We start from the raw sequence: 25,936 nt of genomic DNA on the forward strand, positions 1-25,936 counted from the left end.
ACTCTTTCCTGGGCGTTGGACTCAATGATCTGTTGAGGTCCCTTCCGACCCTAGAATCTATGAATCTAAGTTCTTAAGTGCAAAAAAAAAATACTGAAGAAAGACGGCATTTAATTTGAAATGGACTCTTTCTTAAACCTTGCAACACCCTGAAAAGGTAGGGAAATGTGTTACTAGTGGAAATGGAAAATAAAACCAAAGAAGTGAGAAACAGGCAGCTGATCTGAAAGCAGGTGGTGTCAAAGAAAATAGTAATCTAAACCATCTAATGGGCTAAATTAATCTTTAAGGTTTAGCAGATAATGAGATAAGAAGTCCTCTAATCAGACAGGATTATACTTTTGCTCTATGTAGTTTGATATTTTGCCTCTGTCAGAGGCCGGTGCAGAATGAAAATTATATTTAGTCAGTGTATTTAGTGCCGTGTGACAGACAGCTTTCCTGACCTTCACCAGAATGCAATTTTCTGTGCATAAGGGTAAGATTTTTCTTACTTCACTGTGATATTTCCTTGTAATAGCTGGTTGAAAATATGTTGGAGCTTCAATTACAGCCAACCCATTTGAGAGTACAGTTGAGAAGACTGTAATTTGACTATGATGAATGGTTAATAAAATAAAACTAGGAAGAAGGTGATCCTTGCCATTTTCCTGGTCAGTAGTCTCCCCTCTAGTGTTCATCCCAGGTCAGGTTTTAAACTGTTATCAATAACGGGTACATCTATACGTGCACAGTTACTGTGTGGTAACTGAAAGTTACCACACAGTATGGGTGCACATCTACATGTGCACGCCTGTACTGTGCAGTAACTATGGCGACTTTGTTACTGCGCAGTAAGGTGCTTGTAGACACCTTACTACACAGTAGCACTGTATGTAGACTGACTTGGAAGAAACTTTTCTCCCAAATGGGTGCGCACACTGCGCTATAATGCCTACATGTGTAGATGCTGATCTAAAAACCACTTACTGCGCAGTAAATGCATGTGTAGACATGCCCAATGAGTACCTTCTTACATGCTGTAGAAGACTCTTCCCACAACTGTAATTTAATACCTGTCATTAGTAAACCTTCAACCAAGAAAAGACTCTCTGCCCCCTCCTTCACGATCTTCATAAATCTGAGAGTTCTCCCTATTGTTTTGTATCTCCTTATACATGGTTCTGCTTCTACTACCTTCAGGGGACCTTAGGCGTGGATTGTCTTCCCCCTAGCTCCATGGGTTAAAAATAAGTTACCTTAGCAGTTGGACAAAAATTTGTCTGGGATGGTTTAGGCAGGGATGTTCCTACCTTGAGCAGGAGTTTGAACTAGATGACCCCGGGAGGTCCTTTCCAGCCCTATTTTGCTATGATTCTGTGATTCCTTGTTAGAAACAGGTCTGTCTATCAGTCGCACAAAAATTTCCAGAGGAAGCCAAAACTATCATGGGGTCTTTAGCCAATTAGTGCATTTCTGTTCAGTGGAGGAGGGTTTTCTTCTGGGCATATCCATGGCATGCATAACAGAAGTAGCATGGACAGCCTCTGTGTGTAAGGAAGGAAATAAGCAGCACAGCATCAGATGGGCAAGGAAGGATGAAGCAGAGCAGGAGACTTGGCACAGGGAAAGCAGAAAGCAGAGCAGCAGATGAGACAGGAGAAGCAGATTGGAGTGGCACTCAAGGAGGATGCGGGGCTAATTTGTGTCATGCCTGCCAAAAAAGTTGGCTCCCACTGCCTTAAAGGATAAGCCTTGATTGCTTTTCTAACACCTTGTATTTCACTTTCCATTACAGATAGTAGAGAAGAATGCTGATCCTGAGCAAATGCTATTGTCTTACCTAAGAAAGAGATGTATCCTTTTCTTCTTCACATATTTAAAGCAATATTCTGCAGATATTTTTCAGGCAAATCTCCCCACTGATGATTATTAGAGCCTGATAAAGATAGTTGGATTGGCCTTTGAAGCAAAGTCAAATGACCACACTAAATTACTATCCCTTTTAAGAATCAAATACTCTTCAGTGGTCTGCTGTATTTTTTATATCTAGAACAAGGGCAAATTCCATTAGTCTATAAAAATGGACTTAATGTTATCTCCACTCTTCCAGGACTGGTTTATCAGTTAGAGCATGTTCCTGAGTCATGCTGTCTGTTTGTGTACCTAATTTGAACACCAAGTTTCTGTGACACTTTGGGAAGGTTACTCAACCTCTTTGTGTCCCTGTACTTTTTGTAAGGTGAGAATAATAGATCTCTTATCATTTGTGCAGGGCTTTAACATCCTTCAGTGGGAACGTTATATAAGTGCAGAGTATTGCAAAATAGCAGGGGTGCTGTAGTACTTGGAGTGATTTAGGCCCGATGTCCTAATTTTTTGGATAGGAGGCTAAATTTTTATGGGGGTTGGTACATTAGACCATTGTTAATGTACCAACCATTGTTAATGTACCAAGTGTTTATGAGTAAGTGAGTGTAAAAGCGGTAGTAAGGAGACTGCATCCCAAAATGTGTTTGCATTACCTAAGGAGTAGGATAGTTTATTTGTACTGTTCTGTAGTTGAGCTGGCAAAAATAATGAAGCTGTGCAACACTGCTCTTTAATCATTCATGAGGAAGGGTTGGCAGTGTATAGATTAGCAAAGTGTGAAGGGAGGATTCAGCTTTACTTTACTTCTGAACTAAAGTGACACTCCAGAATGTTATCAAAAACCATGATGCTGCTAGAAGTGCCATCTTTTGCGTAAGCTGCAAAACTGATGTCTTGATCTCTAGGACGGCATTAGAAATGCAGTGGCATTCTGGGGAAGAGTAGTTTCAAAATTCCATTCAAATCAATCCGCCCACTGGGCTACCTGGTTATACTTCAGCTGTACTTTCCTGTAAAAATGAGTGAAGTGAAGGGCACTTGTGTGAATGCAAGAACATAAGATACAGGATCTGAGAGGTAGGCTGGGAGGGAGGTCAGAACCTAGAAGAGGAGGATGAGAAGTTAAAACTTGATGTAGCATGTCAGGGGGAGCCAATGAAGAAAACTGGAGGCTTTCAAAGCACTGCTTGAGGAGCACAAATTCTGGTCTTTCACTAAACCTCTACTTTTGGAAATTGTTCTGGTTGTACATAAGAATCAAAATATGACAGTCACTTTGCAGCTTATGATGACATTCAGATGCTGTGTAGTTTTGCATTTGGAATTCTAATATTTTACAATTCCAGAATAAATTCCGAGCACTGTTGTACGTTAACTTCAGTAGTAACTACTTGGAAAATCTTGTCCTTGAGGACTAATGCATCAATTGAGTAAAATACTTGACAACATGCTTAAGTCTCTTTAGGAGATTTGGACCATAAATCTTTCCTCACATTTTTCAGTGAATTACTGAGTTGGAATTAAATATATAAGCACTGTAAAATACCTGCTGCTGTTTTTATCCCAACAGTGTGTTTACATTTTGTGGGCTTGCTCTTGCTTTCAAAGGAAGTCAGCATCAAATTTCCATTGCCTTAGGTGGGAGCTGTTTTTTAATTTTGGTCTTATGATAATTGCAGGTTTCGACTCCTGTAAAAATCAGTGCCATATATGTGAGCTGTGGCACTAACTCAGTTACATATTCCACATGTATTGCCTTCAAAAGAAAATTGTTCTCAAGCTTTATACATTGTGATGAACTGTTGGGAGCAGAGCAACTGCCGAAATGAGACATTAAATACCTGTGGACTTTTTATTTCCTTAATTGCAGTTGTTTCAGTCCGTCTCACAGGAACTAAGTACAGCTGTGGTGGAGGGGGCTGTGGTGCCTGCACTGTGATGATATCAACATATGAACCACTTTCCAAGAAGATTTTGTATCCTTAACAAAAGATGTGTAAACTCTGTTGAATTTTGTGACATTTTAAAAAAGAAATTTGATTTCTGCTTACTGAAACAAATAAATAGTTATATTTAAAAACAAAAGGTAGTAAGTTTTCCTTGTGTAGCACTGCAGAAGCTTTGTAAAATGGTTACCTAATAATAGCATAGATGTTGAGACAAAGTTCAGTAAGTGGAGCAAACTGTGCATTCAGGCATGTTATAAACTAATTGAAGTTCCTATGTCCAAATGCAGTATTTGGTCACTGGTCAGTGAAATTTTGCAAACACCTTCAACAACTGCAGTTTTTGGAGCATGACAACCACTATCAAGAACTATTGCTGACTTAGAGTAGTGCTTCAGTGGTTGATTAAGTAGCAGGGCTCTTGACAGCCCATCCTATGATGGAAGTCATTGGTGGCTAATCTTCTATTATGGACTTTGGAGGGTGCACTATGATGAAGAGGAGAAAAGGTTACCCTTTAGTAATGCTTTTCACAAAATTTTAATTTGGAGCAGTTTTCCATTGTTAACATTGCACAGAATAATTTTGTTACATGGGAGGGAAAAGTTTAATTAAAATGAAATTAAAGTTAAATTTAAAATTAATTTAATGTTTGCTTTTTATTAAAATAGTATATGCATTTCATGTTCTATTTGTAAGTGTATCATGGTTTAATATAAATATCAAAATCAAAACAAAATGAATTAACCGATACTGTTGAAATGAAACATATCAGTGATTTTGATAGAAAATGTTTTGATAGTGCTGAAAAACTGCAGGAAACTTCATTTCATGGTAAATTTTGAAATGTTGCTATTTCAAAGCAATTCAGAATTTCCCATGGTTCAGAAATTCTGGTTACCATCCAGTGTCATCTACCAGGGGTAATATTTGTTCTTTGACTGTTTGGCATGCAAAGAGCCTCCCTTATCCTCTCCCCTGCTGTGTGCTTAGAGCCCAGTTATAAATAGAAATAGTAGAGGGGAATTATATGACAGAAAGGGTAAGGTATTTCATATCCAAGGCCTGTAGACTGGTAGCCTGAAATGTTGCGCAGATGCTCTATAACTGCAATGGTTGTGGCCCCATGACTAGACAAGTGACTCCAACAGTGTGAATAAAGTTACAACTGGTAGGTTTCCCCTTTTATTGAGTATTGCTTAAGATGTTGATGGCTGCTTTATAGAAACTGGAAACTTTATCTTCATTTTCCACAGTACGGTTAAACTATTTTTAAAGTCTTTTATTCTCCTTACAATCCAAAGACATTTTTCTGCCAATGCCTGCTTATTACCCATATGTTCTCTGCACGGTGCTGCAGTCACCACTGTAGAAGGTGTTGGAAGCCCAAAAACCAGGATTCATCCAGTTCAGGTGAGGGCTTGCCATTAGGAGTAAACGGATTTCTTCCTTTCGTTTATTCCTGTATGTCACTGGATGGCTTGGCAATGTTGTTACAGCAATAGTTTTCAACCTGTGATCCATGGACCCATTGGGGTCCTGTCTAAGGAGTCTGTGAAAGATGACTTTGATCAATCAAAAGTATGTGAATACCCATGTTTACAATACAAAGGGGTCTGCACCCCCCTTTAAAAAAATGTAGGGGTCCTCAAATGAAAAAAGGTTGATGCTCTAACACAGTTTAGGATATTGGAGAAAACTGTGCTGGTTGTTCTCTGTCCAGGGCCCTAATAGGCAGTCTAGTCTGTGCTGATTGCTTTGGGAGCCACACTTGTTTGGAACTTTGACTGGCAGCCTTAACCCAACTAATGACTCCAGTTGGCCACTGTCTGGGCCTCCTGATTGGCTGCTGAGAGTGCAGCTTCCCATTTTAGTTCCAGCTGTGGCAACAGATTCCAGGCCAGCCAACAGTTCCTGCTAATATTCTGTCCTGGCAAGCCTACGTGACATAGTACTCCTGGTTTCCTGACTCCGCTTGCTCTGTTCTTGGGCTCTGGCTTCTGGATTTTCTCTTTGTTTGGTAATTTTGCCTCTGTCTCCTGAACTTTGACTCAGCTTGTGATTCATACCTTGCCCCTCAGACTTCCCTTGGATCTGGCAACTTTGTATCTCTGTTTCCTGACCCCAGATTTGCCCTGTGTTTCAGACCCTGCCCTGGTCTCTGGCTCTCATCTGGTAGCCTAACCACTAGGCAAGACTGCCTACAGCCTGATCCATTTCATTCTCATTGATAAAACATAACTGAGTATTCTGGATTTTTAAACTGATTCTACAGTGAAATTCAAAATAAGTAATAGACTAGACAAGAAAGCTGAGCATCACTGACTCATGTTGTCACTGGGACATGGCATTGCTGAATTCAGCAGCACCTACCCCTGCAGCTCCTGCAGGATTAAACCCTTAAGCTAGCACTGATCCTCTTCCTCCTCCCTGAGTGCTGCTCCAATCCCCTCCTGCTCCCCAGGTACTGCCCTAACTCCCATCACTGTCCTCACTCCTCTTTTTAACTTGATGTCTAGAGCTTGCATGCCTAACACACCAGCAGCTCATGACATTGTGGCATGAATGCTGTGGGTTGGCCACCACTGGTTTAGGTATAATTGATCCTGACTTTGGGGCAGAGAAGTGCTAGATGATTTCCTGAGGTCCCTTCTAACCCTATTTTCTATGATATTATGGTTGTGAAAGGTCAGGCATTTTTTTGACGTGCCAGTAAAAAAATGACTTCCTTCTGTTTTAAACCTGCTTCTTGATAATTTGTGTGCTGTCCACTTATATTCTGAGTCCTAATGAATAGTAATAGCTTTAAAAGTGAATGAAAAGGGAACTTTATTAATACAGCATTTAAAGGCAGAGCATGCCTGCCCTGTTTCATTCCAGGAAAGGCTAGCCAAGTGCCATGGTTCTCAGTGTGGCTTCTGCACCCCTGGAATGGTGATGTCCATGTACACTTTGCTCAGAAACCACCTGGAGCCCTCCATGGAGCAGATAACTGCAGCTCTGGCTGGTGAGTTTTCTCATCTGAAAGTCATTTGGAATTGTAAGTATCTTCTTGGTCCACATTTGCTGTTGGATACTCTGCACATGTGGGTCTGACTCATAGCTTCTCTACAGAAGCTTCTCTACAGCCATGCACATAGCTTCTCTACAGAAATTCAAAATGTTTTTGCTAGTAGTATCCTGTTGGGGCCACAGGTACCATCATGCTACTTCCTCCTGATGGCATAAAGGACAGAGTGGCCCCAATCATCACTATTATACTAATTGTTGCTACTGCTTTACAGCTTTTTTCCCTCATTCAGTTTCCTCCGTACAGCTCATGGATGAAAATAATAATCACAACAGGTTTAGTTTAGTTAGAGCCAGTCCCAGGGTTCAGCTGTGTTACAGAACCTGAGTCCCAAGGCTCTAAATCAGTGGTGGTCAATCTTTTTGTGTGTGGGGTGGAATGGGCAATGCCTGGTCCCTCCGCAAGCTGGATCCAGATGGTAGACCCAATCCAGCACCTAGGATGAGCGTGCCAGGACAGGGGGGTAGTGCAGCCCTGAGCCAGCCTTGCACGGAAAGGGGAGTTGACCTGGCCCTGTAGGGGGAGAGGGCATGACCCCACTTCAGTCCAGCCCTGCCAGGGTAGGGGGCATAGTTTGACCCCAATCAGGTTGGAAGGGGAGGAAGGAGGGTTGGCCCAGCCCCAGGGTATGGGGGGCATGGCCTGGCCTGAAACCAGCTGCTCAAGGGTGGGGCCCAGCCCCACTGGGAGAAGGAGGGAAATGGCCAAGCTCCAGTCTGGCCATTCAGGGGCAGGTTCATGGCCTATCTCTGACCTGCTGTGCAGGGCTTGGGATTTTGGCAGCATGGCACTATTAACTGCCACTGCTTCACTGCTTTCCTGCCACCAAATTTCCTGACACATGGGGATCCTCGCAGGCTGGTCTAAGACTCTATAGACCGCATTTAGCCTATAGGCCGGAGGTTGGACACCCCTGCTCTAAATCATTTCCTTCTTGTAAAGGAGTAATCATTGCCTCATTTCATAGTCATATAATTGTAGGATTGGAAGTGGCCTTGAGGGTCATCTGAACCCATCCACAAATGCAGGATTCTGTATTCCTAATCCCAGATTTATGCCTGCCCCACATCTTCATGAAAACCTCCAATGAAGATTGTATAACTCCCATAGGCAGCTTGTTTAATCATCCTATGGCTCTTATAACTGAGGTTTTTTCCTGAGATTTGTTCTGAATATGCTTTATTATAGTTTACATCCATTGGCATATGTCCTGCCCTGTGTTTCAGGGAGAACAGTGAACAGTTGTTCCTCTTCTTTTTTCTATGGAAGCCCTTCAAATACTAGAAAACTTCAATATGTCCACTCCTTCATCTATTTTTCTTGAAAATGAACATAAATAGTGCTGAGCCCTTATTCATGTGTTGCTTGCCTATGGACCCTCTCTAGTTTCTCCAAATCCTACTTTAAAATATGGTAGCCAATACTGGATGCAGTACTCAAGGTAAAATCTAACCGGTGCCACATAGAACAGTACTAGCACCTTCTATTCTTTTGTATACAAACTGAATTTGGATCTGTGCCCGCCCCTGCTCCACAAGACGCTCTCGTGCGGCCTTAGCCCGGACTATCGATCAAGCCTGTCCTGGGCTTGCGAGTAGACCCCAAAGACTACCCCGGCTGACGTCAGGGGACCCCCTTAACTGGTCTGCCACGACTTTGAATGGTACCTCAGTGGAGGGGTTCCCCTTTGAGGCAGCCTCCAGGGTCGTCATGCCTCCCGGTGGGCACTCACAGGGCTCCGACCTCCCCTACACCCCAGCCCATCACCACCTTGGGTTGCAGGTCTTCTGGCCCTTTGGCATCCTTGGCTCCACCCGACTTCTCCCAGTGGCCCTCCAGCCACACGTCAGTGTCTTCAGGTCGCGACTCGATGTGCAGACTTCAAGGCCCTTGGACCTGGATCCCACTAACCCGTATCCCTAGCACCCTATCCCAACCACCCTGTGACTTAGCGTGGAATTCCCACCACCGTGACAGCCGAAGCAATGCGGCCAGTGGGCCAGGAGGCCATGAAGAGTGCCCTTAGCCTATGGGCCCCGTGGATCCCCTGTGCCTAGGTGCCCAGCCCCGGTTGCTTGCCCCACTCAGGTATGGAGTCCCGGCCGATTATCCTTGGGCTGTAGTGGGGTCCGTCCGCCATTTGTCCCAACCCTGCTTGGGGTCTTCTGCCACATCCCACAGTGGTACCCGATGGGGTTCCCGTCGGCCACGCCCCTATTACCTCCTCTCCAGGACTTCCCTGCCGGCTTGCCAGTTGACACCTCCGTCGGCTTGCCCGTCACTGCCTCTGCCAGTTCTGTAACCGGCCCCTCTGCCGGTGCAACTGCCGGTGCAACTGCTAGCTCTGCTGCAGGTGTTGCTGCTGGTGCCTCTGCCGGCTCCGCTGCTGGCTCCTCTGCAGGCTTCACTGTTGGCTCCTCCGCCGGCGTCACTGCCAGCTTTGCTGCCGGCTCTGCTGTCGGCGTCGCTGCCGACTCTGCTGTTGGCTTCACTGCAGGCTCTGCTGTTGGCGTTGCTGTCAACTCCGCTGTCGGCTCTGCTGCCGGCTCCGCTGTTGAAGCCTTCCCAGGCTCCGCCCCCAGCTTCCCGCGCTGCCTGACGCAGCAGTTGCATCCCTCGGGGTGTGGGCTTCCCCCTCAAGCCTCTGCTCGTCTGCCGCCCTCCTGCACCCTCGGGGCCGCTTTTTATCTCTGCCGGGTGGCATCTCCAGCCAACGCCGACTTTTCTTTAGTAAAAAAAAAACAAGTGAAAACTAAGACCTGTCATTTTCTCAGGGGTGCCTTGAGTCTAGAAGAAAAAAAAAGCCCCACACTCACCTGCTTCTGCCAGGCAGGGGGACAATCCTCACTGCTCCCCACTACCCCACGCTGCATAGGAGACTCTGCCACGAGCCTCCATCCCCTGCCTGCTCTCCCAGCCCCATCAATGGCTGCCTTGCCCAGCACCAGCATCCCAGCTCAGAAGAAGAAAAAAAAAAAGCCCTGCACTCACCACGTCCTGTCAGGTGGGGGGAGGTGGGGGCGATGCAATGCCCTGCATTGTGTGGGGGGCTCAGAAGCCCTGACACCTGCTGCAGCAGCCATTGCGTGCAGGGCTTTTATTTAATTATTTTTTTTAAAGAGCCAGGACACTGGAGCTGGGTGGGCCAACTATTGACAGGGCCAGGAGAGTGGGCGGGGGATGGGGGCTCATGGCAGAGCCTCCCATGTGGTGGAGAGCAGCAGGGATTGCCCCCTAGCTGGCAGGATCCGGTGAGTGCGGGGCTTTTTTTTTTTTTTTTTTTTTGAAGAGCTGGGACACTGGAGCCAGGCGGGTCAGTCATTGACGCTGCTAGGAGAGTGGGCAGGGGTTGGGGAGCACTCAGGGGAGCTGGGGGAGCAGGCAGGGGATGGGGCCTGGCAGGGGGCTGCTAACCCATGGTCCTCAGCCCCCTCTTCCAACCCCGCTCCCCCTTCCACCCCCTACTTACCAGCAAGGAGTCCGGATCCAGCTCCCTGCGGTAGCAAGCAGGGACTACCTGAATTGCCAAATCTTTTCAGAATTGATTCAGACCTTTTTATTGGTCTCCCAATTCAATTTGGATTTGAAGATTTGGCCGTCGAATTGGGCTGAATCTCCTCCAAATCGAATCAGCACCTGCAGCTTTGCACAGCCCTAATATGCATGCTTGAAGGTTTGACATGTGTAGTGTGTTAGTGGGTGGGATATGCTGCACTGAGGTGATCCCTGGAGGGCTTGAGAACCTGTGTAGACATACAGGCAACCCCTGCTTAGTGCTCTTAATTGGTTTCAGAAAAACCAAGCGCTAAGCAAAACTGCACTAAGCAAAACCCATTTCCCCATAAAAATGAATGTAAATAGAGATGAATTGGTTACTGCCTGCCTTGCCACTGCCTCTCCCCACTCCTCCGCCCACCTGCCAGCACTTCAGCCCCACTTACCAGCCCAGGCCTGTGCTCCTGCTGCCCTGCTTTGGGCCCCTGCTGGTCTTGGCCCTGGGCACTGCCATGAGTCACAGGCTCATGCCCAGCCCCTCCTCACTGCTTCTCACTACTGCCTCTCCCCACCCCCCTCACTTGCCTGCCGGCCTCTCTGACCCCACTTGCCAGCCCAGACACTGGCACTGCTGCTGCCCTGCTCTGGGCACCGGCCCCTGCCGCCAGGCACCGATGCAGGCCCTGCGCTCCTGCCACCCCACTGGGCACAGGCCCCCACTGGCCCTGGCCCCAGGCACCGGCACGGGCCTAGCACTACTTGCCTCTGTCGCCGCCACTTCTTCCCATGCACCCGCCTGCTCCAGTCTAGGCACCAGTGCTCCTGCTTCCCTGCTCTGGGTGCAGGCTTCCACTGGCCCCGGCACAGGCCTCACACACCAGCGCAGGCCCCATGCTCCTTCCCCCCACCCTGGGTACAGGCCCCTGCCAGCCCTGGCCCTGGGCACTGGCTTGGGTCCCACACTCCTCCCCTCTTTTGCAGTCATTTGTCTCTACTCCCCTGCCCACTCCGGCACCGTGTGTCAGCCTGGGCCTGCACTTCTGCCATCCCACCCTGGACCCTCATGCCTGCCCGCCCACTCACTGGCAATCACTCACCTGTTACTTGCTGCTGCTGCTTCTCCCTGCCCACCTGCCTGCTGAAACCCCTGTACTTGCAGAGTGATGTGGAATCAAGACTGAAACACTTTTTCTAATGGAGAAGTGTAGGTGGCCAGTTTTAGATTCTGAAGTGCCTCATAAGCATGAAGTTCTAGTACCATCTTCATAAACACAGATTTCTAATGTCTCAAAAGTTAGCAAAGTGACTTCAAGTTCCAGGGGTCTAAAAGAACCAATTCAGTCCTCCCCTGTGTCATCTATCACAACTATAATAGTGATCCAGTCACATTAGGAGTAGTCAATTACCCTCACTGCTCTCATGAATAAAGAGTATGACTTCCTTTTGACAGGGACCCTTTTTACTGGTACTCCACAAGAAAAGGCTGGATGGGCACTTGGGCAGAAAGGGTAGTGCCTTTGAGTCTGTCACTCCATCAGTTTCTTCCTTTGGCGTTGTAGTTTCAGAGGATAATGTCCAGCTAAGTAGGGCTGCGTGAAGCTTCAGTTGCCAATTCAGTTTGGAAGAGATTTGGGCCAATTCGGCGGCAGAATCTACGAATCCAAATTGAATCGGGAGACCCATTAAAAGGTCTGAATTGAATCCGAAGCCTCTGAATTGATTTGGAAAAAATTCAGAGAGATTTGGATCCGATGGGGAGAGGTAGGTGCAGTCAGGTGGCTGCAGGTTCTCCTGCAGCTCCCCCCGGGCTGGCGCCTCCCTCCCCCAAGGCAGGGAGAGCTGCAGGAGAAGCCCCCATGGCTACCCTGCCTGGCCCCAGCCCCAGCCTCCTGGCACTTAAAAAACCCCCCCAAAACCCTCCATATTAGGGCTGTGTGAAGCTTCAGTCCCTGATTCAATTCAGCAGAGATTTGGCCTTATTTGGTGGCCAAATCTTCAAATCGAATCAGGAGACCCTTTAATCTCATCCCCCCCTATGGCCGATCACTGAGTGGGGGGTGGAGCACGGGGGGCCACCAGTGCGCTCCCTGGCAGACCTGGATGTGGATCGGAAGTATTCTCGGTCAACTTCTGGGTTAGGTGCTGAGCACATGGAGGACTCCCCCGCACTCCTGTGGGAAGCTCCATCTGCCCCAGCATCGCAGCGATCGTGAGCTGTGTCTGGTACCTCGAGGTATGTAGAAAAAACTTTTAAAACTGTGTCTGTGTCCAAATCATTGATTCTCCGAATCAGCGTCGAATCTTCAGATTCAGATTAATCAAATCAGGGACAGTGATCTGAATGAATTGAATCACTGTCCCTGATTCGGCCCAAATCCAAATCAAATAGGGCCTGCTTTGCACACCCCTACTCCATATTCACTGGCTGTAGCAGGGGCTATGGGGGCTCTGGGGCCTCCTCGCAGAGCCCCCACACGCAGCCCCCGATTGCCCAGCCCCGCACCTGATGGACCCCCTGCCTGGCCCCAGCAGTCTGGGAATAAAAAAAAACGCACTCACCAGCAGTAGCAGCAGCTGTGGGGGCTCTGGGGCCATGTGGCAGAGCCCCCCACCTCGCACAGCTCCTGCTCCCCAATCTCTCCCCCACAACCCAGCCCCACCCTGATGGCTGCCCTGCCCAGCCCCACCATTCTGGCAATTAAAGAAAAGAAAAAAGCCCCACACTCACCGGCTGCAGCAGTGGGGGGCAGCAAGGATCCCCCCCACCCATACCTGGCACCCGCACAGCAGCTGCCCCGTGGCACATTACTGTGCAGTAACACTGTGTGTGTGAACTGACTTGGGATTAACTTTACTCCCAAGTCAGTCCAAACACAGCATTACCGTGCTTTAATGCCTTCACATGTAAATGCTGGCCTAAATCTAATATCTGTGCAGCAAATGCACATGTAGACATGCCCACTATTACTTAAAGTGCTCAGAGCTTTACACCCAGTGCCACTGACACCTAAAGGAATTGCCTTTGCTACCGTCAGACCTAAAAATAAACTCAGATCTGGAGTCCCTAATATTGACTATATCTTCCATATCTGGAGCTCCAAATCTGTCCCTGGTGATGTAACCCAGATTTCCAATCATGAAGCTTTCATTAAGCTAGGATAGTTCCTGAGAAGTTAAGGAACTCCTTGGATGGTTTCAAGGCTACCCCACATGACAGAAATTGAGGATATAATTTGATATCTCCTTCAGGTTTGGCAGTAAAATTTCCAGTACAAACTCATTCAGGGTCTTGTTCACTGCATTAAACTACTGAATGAAGAGGAAGGAAGGGGATCATCAAAGAGAATCACTGTTATAGATAGGCTTCTTAAGCTCTTTTCCTGTGAAGGTGATCATACTGCCTGTAACATCTACATGTGGGTGATGTTATTGGTTTTCAAGACCTTTGAAAATGGCTAAAACACTGGAGATCCATCTAGTACTGGTATTGGAGGGCACATGTAAACTTTCTGATGTATTCCAACCAGCAGGTATCAGTGAAAGGAGTTTGGAACCTGATAAAGATTTATGGGCCATACCAGCTTGAGTTTCTTTTTTGGTAAAACAAGCAAATCAGAGGCACTGTGTTTCTTCTAAATGGTTTTGAATATTTTTTCACTCATCCAAAAGCACCCCCTTTGAGAGTCATGGGAGTGAGCAAAAGGTCTAAACAAGCACTGAAACTGACCCATACAGAGAAGGAACCAAAACAGCTATTGCTGTAAGGCAGGAAGATCAAATTTTCAGTTCCTAGGAGAAGCCAGGGAGCTAATTACCAAATCATTCTTGTAAAATATATTAGAGCATTGGATTTTATGGACATCATTGTATTCCTTTTTCATAAGTCTGTTAGGTGATTACTTTTAGTAAAAAGCAGCAAATGAAACAGGAAATAGTGTCATCTCAGAGAATATAATAGCACCTAGTGGGTTACACTAGGCTGGCCTGTAATATTAAGGCAGAAGGCAGGATAGATTTTCATTTTAAAGGCTTCATCAGCCACTGCTCATGAAAGCTAATGCTATACATCCCTGATTTAGTTGCTCTATAAGGTGCAAATCCACCCTGCCTGACTTCAAATTAACATGGCTAACTACCTCTTTCTGTGATGTTAACACATTAGACTCACCAAAACATATAGAGGCTCATTAAATTAGAGCAGAAGCTACTTTGTCTGCCTGTTTCACCAGAGCTCCAGTAATTGAGATTTGTAAAGTAGTTGTGTGGTCTTTAATTCATGAATTTGTGAATCATTACTTGTTGGTGTTGTGCAGATTGGCTTCTAAAATTAAGGTAATGCTTATACAGTCTTTATTCAGAGTGCCTAGCTCTGGTTCTCAACCTTTTAAGACTTAAGGCAGTCTTTGCTAGTCTCAAAGCACCCGTTGGAAAATGTCAACTTTTTTTTTACTCGCTTTTTTACTACAGAAAAGTAATAGAGCAATTCTGTTGCAAAGAACTCAGAAAGACTAGAAAAGGTCAGAATGCTTTTAACAGTATGGCTTTCTGTTGGAAATCCTCAGGTTTGTTTTGGCAAACATGTTTGCCTGCCAAACATGGCACCTCTGAAAGGAACTTGGGGCACCCTAGGGCACTGGTTTGATAATCATTGGTCTAGCTCCTGTTAGCTGTAAAACTAGAGGTAGCTATATGCCACGAGTGAGATTCAAATGCACAGATGTTTGAAGAAGAAAGCATGGTGACATCGTATAGTAGTTATGTTTCTTTGTGATGTTCTGTGCTATGAAGCCTCCAACTCTTCCTGATTTACCTGCAGCTCAGAATCATCTCATTTGGATTTTGGGTGTTAAAGAAACTCAGTAACAATTGGCAACCTCTGTCCTTTATACCATTATGTGTAAGAGAGTAAGGTCTTGCAGGGCACATGTATGGTGCCTAACAGATACTTCTGGCAAAAACATTCCAAGCTTCTTTTCAGGGGGCGTGTGCGCACCATAAGTGGGATCCCCATAGACAGAACATCTTGGGGGGCCCACTCTTAGAGTAAGGTAACTAAGTAATCCTTCCCTTTTGATACAGTTCAGACAAGCTGATGAAATGTTGTGTTTAAAGAATAATCATGTTAAAAAATTCCAACCCAACAACGAATTCTTGGCTGCCTAAAAATCTGCAAGCTGCCTTTATACTTAAACCCACACCTGTGGCGTGTGCCTAAAATGCCCTTCAGCAGAGTCACGTCTAAGGCCAACATTGTCAAAAGCAGCACTTCTAACCTCTCACAAAAAGCAAGCCTTAGTATGAAGATTTTACTTCTCATTTATATGTTTTAGAATTAAGTTTTCTCTTAATGTTTTTTTCTGTTCAGGTAACTTATGCCGCTGTACTGGATATAGGCCAATCTTAGATGGCTGTAAAACTTTCTGTAAGGTAAGAGGTGATGATAAGGGGCATAATAGAACATTTTTTTCTAAGGATTTTTTTTTTATTTTCGGGGCGGGAGCTGAGGAAGCAGGGAAGATACAGTGGAAGAAATAAATTATTATGAACTATAACATCTAAACAACCACAGACAATTATGATTTTATACAAAATTGTATCTTTTTTTTCTATCAAGCGAGCTTGGCTTCCTATCTCAAGCTTCTCCTAAGAGTGGGGGGGTCTCTGTCCCCCTCGGCATCTCCCCATCATTCTTGACAGGCAAAATGCTTTATTTGCACTCTGATAGGTTGACAGAAACAACCAATCAGAGTGCTCGAAGCGACGCTGGCTTTGGCTCCCCTAGCCCGCAAGAGGCAAAACAGTGGGGTGTGGGGTGGTGGCACTCCATCCCAGCCCCCTTTCCCCCTTCTCCCTCCCCCCCCCGTCATTCTTGACAGGCAGTTGGGTAGTTACCTTCATATTGAGCATTGACATGACTGTTGCTAGAAAACTGTGTTCAGTTCATGTGGCAGAACCATCATTACATCAGATATATGTTTAATGATGGGGATATTACTATTTCAGGAATCATTTTGTTGTCAAAGGAAAGAAAATGGGAACTGTTGCTCGGAGGAAAAAGACAGTTCAGCTTTGTTTTGTGACAATGGAAGGAAGGTAAGCTTACTTTTCCCCAATCCTATTTAAATATAGAACTTGCACTAGATGAAGAGAATTACACTGCCCATTCCTTGTATCTAAAGAATGTACTTTGTGCTGTTTCATGCAGCTTCCTACACTTGGCTTCCTGTAGTGCAGTATGTCCTTTAGGGTTTCTGCTGCTGTTTTGTGAAAATGGGAACTCTTTTCGGGTTTTTTTTTAAATGCTGAGTATATTATCCTGGGTATTCAGAACGTTATTTTTCATTTTCACAGGAAATTAATGTACTGTTCACAGTTGAAAATTCTGCGATACATTCAAAAACTAAGGACTGTTTGCATGTTGGACAGGGTGGTGTGTGAAATGGGATTTTACCTTTTTTTCCACCACTGTATTAATGTAGGGGAATTTTGCATATTTGTATCATATTCTGAGCGTAGGCAGTAGGAGAAAAAAATTTGGGGTTGTGGGGAAAGTCTGTGGAGGGAGCGGGGAAGAGGGAGTGGGAGTGGGGCTAGGGCTAGGGCTCCGACCAGGCAGGGATCGGGAGGGAGCAGAGCTGAGTCTGGCCCAAGATCAGCGCCAGGGCCCTCTGCACCCATGCAGCCGCCCCTTTCCCCACGCCCAGGGTCATTAACCAGCTCCGGCACCTCCCACACAAACAAACCCACTGCCCCCCAGCCCTGCACCAGCCCAGCTACTTCCCCACACAGGCCCCAACCCCACACCACCCAGGGGGGCCCAGAGCCAGGGGTCAGAGCAGGGAATGGAGTCCCCAGGGCCCCCACACCCGCCCCTGCACACCTGGGGCGGGGGGCGGGATGGAGCCACGGCTCATCCAGAGGGCATGGGGGGTGTGGTTCCCACCGCTGCACGTGTCCTGGGAGGCACGGGGAGCGCGTGCCCCCAGATCTGCGTGCTGCCGCCGCCTGCCCCAAGCACAGCCTGGTAACACAGCCCAAGCACAGCCTGGCACCCTGCCATGCCATGAAGAACCCAGTGCAGCCCCAACCCCAGCCCACAGTGGCAGCCTACCCTGCCCCACACAAATCAGGGGCATGCGGCCCCCATGCCTCCCGGGGTGCATGTAGCAGCAGGAGCCATGCTCTCCGGATGAACTTCTTGCGGCTCAGTCCTGTGCTACTGGCCCAATGCCCCTCCCCCAGCCCTACCCCTGCTGCAGCTGCCAGAAGCCCTAGGGCAGGATGCCTTGCAGCCCTACCACTGACCCGTGTTTGAGGGGCATAAGCCCCATTAACCCCCTTCCTACCGCCGCCTATGCTTCTGAGTTGAAGAATGTTGATATCCTTAGGCTGTGATCCTGCAATGACCTCTGCATTCATGACTCCTGTGCTTACATGGACCTGTATGAAGTCAATGATGTTTTGTGGTGGCTCCAGGGTTTAACCACATAGGCCGTGTCCACATGAGCCTGCATGTGCATGTTGTAGCAACTCAAAGGAGTCTGAGATGCCACAGAAGGCACACCGTACACAAGAAAATGTTCCCTGAACTGCATATTTGCAGTGTAGACTCTAAACTTGGTAACAGGAAATCCCAGTATAAAAACAAAAATGCACTAGAAACAGTGGTTCAGGGTGTGCTCTCAGACCATGCCTGGAAGCAGCTGGAGGCTGGGTCCTCCAAGGAGACACTTTGGCAACTGGCCAGAGCATCTCTAAGGCTTTTGTGTCCCCCTGCTGTCCAGCGTGCTGCCTCAGCGTGCTGGAGGAAAAAAGCAGAGCATGGCTTGCAGGAGCTTGTGGCAACAGCAGTAGCAGGCAGTAGGCCCTTGGGGCACTCGTGGCTCAGGGCAGGCAGAGCCCCCCGGCAGTGTGCCACTAGCTGAGTCCTGGGGGCTGCATGTGGTGCCACGGAGCCTGCCCGGCCCGATGGCATGTGGATTGGGACCCATGGAGTGTCGCATGCCATTGCGCCAAGAAGGCTCCATGCTGCCATGTGCCGATCCCCACTGGAAGCTCCACATAGAGGCATGGAGCCAGCCTGGCCCAGCCCTAGGGTGTGCAGCTCGCCTGTAGTGCCAGGCCACATGCTGGCCTGAAGGCACATGCCAGTGGGCTGGGCCAGGCCAGTTCTGTGCCTCCACATTCAGCCCCTAGAACTCAGCCAGAGCCACGCTCCATCAGGGTACTCTACCTGTGGCAGGCCATGAGCCCCCTGAGGGCCTGCCACCTGCTGCTGGTGCTGCTGCCAGTGTTGGGGGCTATGCACCATGGGGATGAGGGCCGTGTGGCAGGGGTCCTCACACCCCTCTACAAACCCCATACCCACACACTTCCCACAAACCCCATCTTGCTGGGGTCATCTCATCCCAGCAGTCTTTCCTGCCCACGTGCAGGGGACTGGACCCAATGATCTGTAAGGTCCATTCGAGCCCCTAACATCTATGAAACTATGAAACCCCACACCTACCCACAGCCCTTTACAACCCCTGCACAAACCCCACACCCCTGTTACAAGCTCCACACCCTGCATGCCCAGCCACCAGACATGACTGAACCTGATGGTGGGAGCTGTGACCTCACGGGCAATTGCCACACTGAAGCCCTGCCTTGTGCCGATACCAACCTTCTGCCTGGGGGGGATCCTGGTCCTGGGAACCACTTGGGGGATATGATGGGCCGGGGGGTAGGTGGCAGCAAGGATGGGTGGGGGGCAGGGATTGAGGTGTCAGTGGGGTATATCTGTATATGGGCCAGGGGGGCAGCAGGGATGTGTGAGAGAGAGAGAGAGAGAGACAGATGTTGGGGAGGGGGGCACTTCAGGTAGAAGTGGCTGCCACAGCTGGGCTTGGAGCTGCCCTCCGCCCCTAAAGCAGCGTCTGCAGAGGGAAGCCATCCTAGAAGGGAAGAGGCTTGCCAAGTCAAGGGTTTCCCAGGAAGGGCATGGGGATCACTGGGGCCTGGGCACAGGCACAGGGAGCAGAACATCAAAGGCTGGCACTGCTTAGAGCCACAAAGCAGCAGGTGGGACAGCTGCAGCTGGACCCGTGTCCTGGTGCAGTGGGGGGCAGACTGGGGCTGTGGGTCAGGAATGAGGGGCATTGGTAGGGCTGTGAGTTGGGAGTGAGGGGCAAGAGCAAGGGCATGGGTAGGGGCAGGACACCAGCATATCAGTGCTGCTCAACACCACAAAGCAGCTGTGGGGACAGCCACAGCTGGCCCTGTATCCTCTTGAGCAAAAGGGGCAGAGAGAGCTCTGATTTCCTATGATAAAAAGACCCCAAAACAAATGCCAAAATATATAGTTATTTTTTATTATAATGATTAAGGCAGTGTTATGCTTCCAGAGTTCATTAAAATTGTAAATATATCAATAAAACATTGTGCTCAACTGATACCTATATATTTATAGTGATGTTTCATTTTAATCATAGAAAAACATGGATTTTGTGGTTTTAATCAGAGACTTTGCAATTCTTAAATAGAGAAAACTAGGATCCCTGCTGGTGAGGCAAGTGGCAGGACACCGGCAGAGCAGCCTGCCCAGGGCTGGCACATGGGACTCAGCTGGAGGGCAGATGAGGTGGCTGACCTTCTGGTTATTTGGGGCCAGGAGAACATGCTACGACAGTTCAAAGTGGGCCACCACAATGAGTACATCTTCTGGGGTGATAGCTGCCCAGATGGCAGAGCCAGGGCACCAGAAGACATGGTAGCAGTTCCACACAAAGGCCAACTGTGCAGCCATGGCCTGCTGGCAGCTGGCCCAGAGGTGCAGGTGGCTTTGCTGTAGTGCCTGTACCACAGCCCAGGTGGCCGTGTGGTCCCATCTAGGTCTGACAGGTGCACAACCATAGGGTTGCAGGTCCAAGGGGGTGGATGCTGTCACAGGCAGCAGCAAGTCACAGCCAGGCAGAAGTCCCCGCTTCCAGACTGCCGCAGTAGGTAGAGGATGTAGGGGCCACTCTAGGTCAGGGCTGCTGCAGCAGTCCAGCTGACACTAGAGGGCTAGTGTCCCCAAATACCAATTAACCAGGCCCCAGAAGCTCCTGTGTATTTGTTCATCCAATTACCATGGGCAAGGCCCACCTGGCTAACTAGTAGCCCCTTTTTATGGGGGCTAATGGACAAATGGAACAACTAAATTCTTGGGACAACTAATGAAAAAAAATGGGATAGGAGAGTCATGTGGGTCAAAGGGTCAAAATATGAAAATAAGTGTGCTTGAGGGGGACACTGAGCAGACCCCCCCTGAGCTGCACCCACCCATCCTCAGAGGCATCCAAGGAGCCAATGGATGCCGCCCATTGGTGCTCTGTCTGGAAACTTGCACAGACAATTGAGAGGAAAGCGGCCCGCAGTCTCCGGGCACTTTCCTGACCAGAGCCTCCTTCCTAGTCAAGTATAGGGCCCACTTGGCCAGGGCCAGGAGGAGGTTGACCAGGAGGTCCCGGGACTTGGTGTGGTCATGAATGGAGTGACGAAAAACAGAAAGGTGGGGGTGAATCTCAAAAGCACCTGAGGGCAAGTAGCCCTGAGCTGCTTGCCAGGGCCATTTTTTATACTACTGGGGCCAGCACAGGTGCTGGCCCCAGCCTCTACCTCCCCCTGGCTGAAGATCTAGGAGGAGCTGGGTAGGATCAGTTTGCCCCAAGTGGCACAATTTGCCCCACACCAAAGCACATGTTCTGGTACATGTGCTGAGGCACAAATCTCTAGCACAGATTTGTGCTGCTGCTATTTGAGCTGCTGCAAGTGCATGTGCCTGCATGTGTGGATGCCTCCGGAATGTTTAATATAGGATTGGGGATATAGAATTTCCTTCAGAAACTAAACCAGAGCCATGAAACTGATTTTTATGAGACAGTTCCCATCCGTATAAAGAATTGAAGCTATTCAAAATTGCCTTTCAATGATCTCTGCTGTATTATTATGTATGTCAAGTAGAGGGAATAGGGAATGAATCCATCCCTTCTCATTATCACTTGATAGAAGGGAGCCTGCACTTGGGTGTTCAGGTATGTTCATCTCTACTTTCCAACCCCAATGGGGACAAGGGAGGGTGATTGAGTTGTGTAGCAACCATGGCTTATGTATGGCATCTTGCTTAACATTTACTCCAAAGGCTTTTGGAGTAATTATATAGACTTCCATGGACATAAGTGGGGTTTAGATGAGACCTTACAATGCTTTCCTTTTTATAGTGGATGACAAAGTAAAAAAAGTCCTGTGTTCTTTGTTTGTTTTGCTTTTAAGATCTGCACCAAATTATTTTCAGCAGATGATTTTCAGCCCTTGGACCCCACCCAAGAATTCATATTTCCCCCAGAGCTAATGGTAAGAAGCATCTTTTGATTTTCTTGGTTTGTGCTTTTGCTATATCATTCATTATGTTTACATATATCTCCTTACTCATTTTAATGCCCCATCTAACATCATCTGGGAAAATATCACAGATTTTCAAAAAAGACCTGTAAAGATGTCTGACATCTTTCAGTTTGTTTTGTTTCAACAGAATAGTAGAATGATAGAAAATAGGTCTGGAAGGGCCTTGAAGTCATTACTGACAGATACTTGTCTAACCTTTTATAAACATCCAATGAAGAAGACATAGCTAGCTGGATGGGTAGGGATGGGGCTAGATTGCTCTCTACAGGCATTGCTAAGGCAGAAACTCTTCAGTCAAACACAGGGGTATGGGAGACCATCCTGCAAATGAGAATTTGTATTTAAACAATACATCTGGAAACATTCTAAGTACTGGTTACATTAACATGTCCCCTTCCTCCCCCCAGCCCCAATAATTCAGTCTCAGGCAGACACTCATCATAGCCCAGGCTTCAGACCAAAATTAAACTTTGACAGATATACAGGCAGCTGAAAACAATGGCTGGTAGTGGAAATTACCAAGCAGGCTTAACTATAGAGAGCATTACCAGCAGTAACCATGCTGAAGGGTCATCTATATACCACAGTACTGAGGAATACTTAAGGGATTTTTCAGGCTCTGCCCAGTGCTCGTGCTTCCTCTCTATCTCTATTGTCGTATATTTTCCTCTACAGAGAATGGCTGAAAGTCTGCCAAAAAGAACTCTGGTTTTCCATGGGGAAAGAACTACCTGGATTTCTCCTACTAGCCTTGATGAGCTTCTGGAGCTGAAAGCCAAGTACCCAAAAGCGCCTCTGGTTGTTGGTAACACTAGTGTAGGTATGTAGCATTAGAGTATGTCCTGTTAGACTGGTCCTTGTGTATGAACAGCATTTAGAATGTCTTGTGTATTTATGCTCTTAAACTGAGACTTAACAATGATAAAAACACAAGGGATAAGTAGTTTGTTGTGTTAGGCTTTGTACAGAAATTCAGTTTCTCCCGGGAGAGCTGCTCTGGAGAAACCATGATTGTACAGATGTCCAGGCTTTTTCTCCCATGGTAAAAATGGCCACTCCACGAGAAAAATAACATGGAAACAACCAGGGTTAAATCACTCCCAGGAGAGTGAATGTCTGTATATGCCGTGTTTTCTCTTATAAGACAGAATGGCCTCCCAGCATCCCCCCACTCACTCCTCGTGTCCCTTGCTGGACTCTGCTCCAGTAGACAGCATAACATGCCCCCTTCACAATTCCCACATTGTGCTGCAGGGAAGCACAGGCTGACCATGGGCAGTCTGGGTCAGCCAGTCAGAGCTGTCATATGCTCTGCTGCCATCTGCTGCCTGCAAAGTATGCTGAGATGTCCCCACTATTTGCAGTGTCAGCATTGCAAGCTCTTCACTCTTCAGAGCCTCAGCATTCAAATATATATACATGCAGCTCTGAGTAAGTTTATCTACCAGGAGAACAAACCTGGGAGAATTCTCCCAGATCATTTGAATGTGTGTATACAGCCTCTGTCAGAAGTCAGGCAGAAGCGGGTAGCACTTTAAAGACTAACTGGTTCAAAGATGCATAAGCTTTCATAGGCAAAAGCCTACTTCATCAGATGCTATATTCCAAAAAAGTAGTGATCTTCATTTTCTTTAAATCTTCTACTTATTAGGCCCTGAGGTGAAATATGAAGGAGTTTTCCATCCAGTTATCATTTCTCCAGTAAGGATCTTGGATTTGAATGTGGTGACATACATGGATGACGGTTAGTGGACCCTTCTCCCCCCTCCCTCCCCCCGAAATGCATGGGATTGCTCTGCATTAGTTAATGCTGGACTTTTTCCCAGTGAGGAGTGTGCAAATAACTGTACAGACACCTTGATTGTCCAAACATATGTAGAGATGCATGTGCTTGTTTCTACAAATCCTGAAATTGAAGTTATATTGGGATAGTTAATGCACATTAGCTAACCCTGATCTCAACCAGGACCAATTCTTTATTGCACCTTTTACCTCAGTTTAGCAGGTTGAGGTCAGCTCTTAGGAGAAACAGAGCTGAAGCTTTTGCCTCCTTGGTCTCCAAAATCTGCTTATGGAGGGTCATATAGCTCTTCTCTGTATCCCAGGAAGGTGGCACCTCTACAGTATCAGGAAGGAATGGCTGTGCTACCTCTCCAACACCATTCCTGTTCCCTCTGTTGAACCCCACAGAGGTTTTCTTTGGATCCAGCATTTGTACTTGGGAAAAGATAGGAAATGGATGGGCTAGTAGAAGAATGAGCAGATGTTCACAGGGGCCATGGACTATCACCCTATCCCACCTGCTGGAGAGTCCATGCAAAGATCCCCAAACTTTTAATAAACATTAATTAAGCCTCACAAGTTCCCTCTGTAAAGATATGCATTACTATTACCAGTATAAGTGAGGTAGTCAGGCAGTGGGGCAGGGTTGTGCAGCCTTGAGTCAGGAAGTTGAAGCAGTTTCCCGTGACCACAAAGGGAATTTTTGTCAGAATTAGGATTAAAGTTCATGAGTTTCTGGCTCAGGGTAAGTCAGCACTGCACTTTATGGGTGCATCCACACATGCAAGCATGTGTGCTTGCAGCAGCTCAAGTAGAAGCAGTGCAAATTTGAGCCAGGGCTTTTTGCTTCAATGCACATGCTCGGACATGCACTTTGGTGTGGAGCAAATTGTGCCACTTGGGGCAAGATAACCCTGCCTGGCTCCTCCCAGATCTGCAGCCAGGGGGAGCTGGAGCCTGGGGCCAACACCTGTGCTGTCCCCAGCAGTATAAAAGCTTCCCTGTCCTGGCTCCAGCAGTATAAAAAGCCGCCCTGGCAAGTAGCTCAGGGCTACTAGCTCTCAGGAGCTTCTGGGTCCCAGCCAATTGGTTCCTGGGGACACTACCCCTTGTGCCAGCTGGACTGCTGAAGCAGCCCTGAGAGTTCCCTGCACCCTCTACCCACTGCAGGGGGGCTGCTGCCTGGCTGTGACCTGCTGCGCACTTGCCAGATCTGGATGGGAACTGCACAGCCAGGAGAGGCATCTGTCCCTCTGGGCCAGCTGCCAGTGGACTGTAGTTGCAGGGTTGGCCTCTGTATGGCACTATTGCCATGTGTGCCCCCTGCCCAGCCATCTGGGCAGCTATCGCCCAGAAGATGTTCCAGGTGTGGTGGCCTGCTTTGAACTGTCAAAGCATGTCCTCGTGGCCCCATTTGGCCAGGAGGTCAGCCACAGCCAGCTGGGTCCAAGGTGCCAGCTCTGAGCAGGCAGAGTCCTGCCACTGGCCTCCCTAGTAGGAATTCTGGTGTTCCCTATTGGAAAACTGAAAAATCCCTGATAAAAAAAATCCCAAAGTCACTCTGTAAAATACCCCCAAAGCCGTGTTCCTCCACAAGTAAAACAAAACACCACTATAACGAGAGAAAGAGAGCAAGACAGAGACAGCAATCAGTTAGACAATGTTTTATTGATATATCTACAGTGGTAAAGCAAGTCTCTTATCACAGTAATAAAGTGAACTCTAAATATATGTTTCATGAATTCATGAATATATATTTTTTGCTGCCCTCTCACAGGGACGATGGCCCCCACACAGGGGTTACGGCCCCCCAACAGGGGGTCCAGCCCCCAAACAAGAGGTTTGCCCACCCAACAGGGGTTTCAGTCCCCAAACAAGTGTTACAGCCCCCAAACAAGGGGTTTGGCCCCCCCAACAGGGGAGTCAGCCCCTAACAAGGGATTCAGCCCCCTAATGGGGCGTTCAGCCCCCACACAAGGGGTATGCCCCCCCAATGAGGGCCAAATGGCCCCCACAGGGGCTACCACCCCCCCTGCAAGGCCCACATGCCCCCCCCACCTGCTGCCACCCCGGCCCCATCCCCCACCAGTTGCTGCAGCCCCCACAATGGCTTCCCCACTCAGCTTCACACCCACCAACTTGCACCCCCAGTCCACCATGGCTAACCCTACAACCTCAGGCACCATCACAAAACCCAGAAAAAAAAACAGAAAAAAAAATGGGGAAAAAAAGTCTCTGCTTACCTGAGAAGCAGGGGTGGGGGGGCTCCAGGGCCTCCTGGCAGAGCCCCCCCCGGCAGCACAGGACAGCCGGGGGGCAGGAGGGCCCGGGCTGGGGCCATTGGGGCTAGGCCTCGACTGTGTGG

The 25,936-nt window shown here is 47.9% G+C and overlaps 1 protein-coding gene across 1 annotated transcript in view; it reads left to right on the forward strand.

The window, feature by feature from the left end:
* The window catches only part of LOC102377506 (aldehyde oxidase-like), a 76,502-nt gene that overhangs the window by 15,584 nt on the left and 34,982 nt on the right, over positions 1–25,936 (forward strand). The window contains exons 2-9 of the mRNA XM_025211254.1: positions 1,778–1,835; positions 5,002–5,210; positions 6,678–6,804; positions 15,728–15,789; positions 16,366–16,455; positions 21,658–21,738; positions 22,465–22,609; positions 23,441–23,533. Of these exons, the coding sequence (XP_025067039.1) occupies positions 1,778–1,835; positions 5,002–5,210; positions 6,678–6,804; positions 15,728–15,789; positions 16,366–16,455; positions 21,658–21,738; positions 22,465–22,609; positions 23,441–23,533 (865 nt within the window). The remainder of the gene's footprint in view (positions 1–1,777; positions 1,836–5,001; positions 5,211–6,677; positions 6,805–15,727; positions 15,790–16,365; positions 16,456–21,657; positions 21,739–22,464; positions 22,610–23,440; positions 23,534–25,936) is intronic.

Source organism: Alligator sinensis, unplaced genomic scaffold (genome assembly GCF_000455745.1).
Source record: "Alligator sinensis unplaced genomic scaffold, ASM45574v1 scaffold258_2, whole genome shotgun sequence".
Classification (NCBI taxonomy): domain Eukaryota; kingdom Metazoa; phylum Chordata; order Crocodylia; family Alligatoridae; genus Alligator; species Alligator sinensis.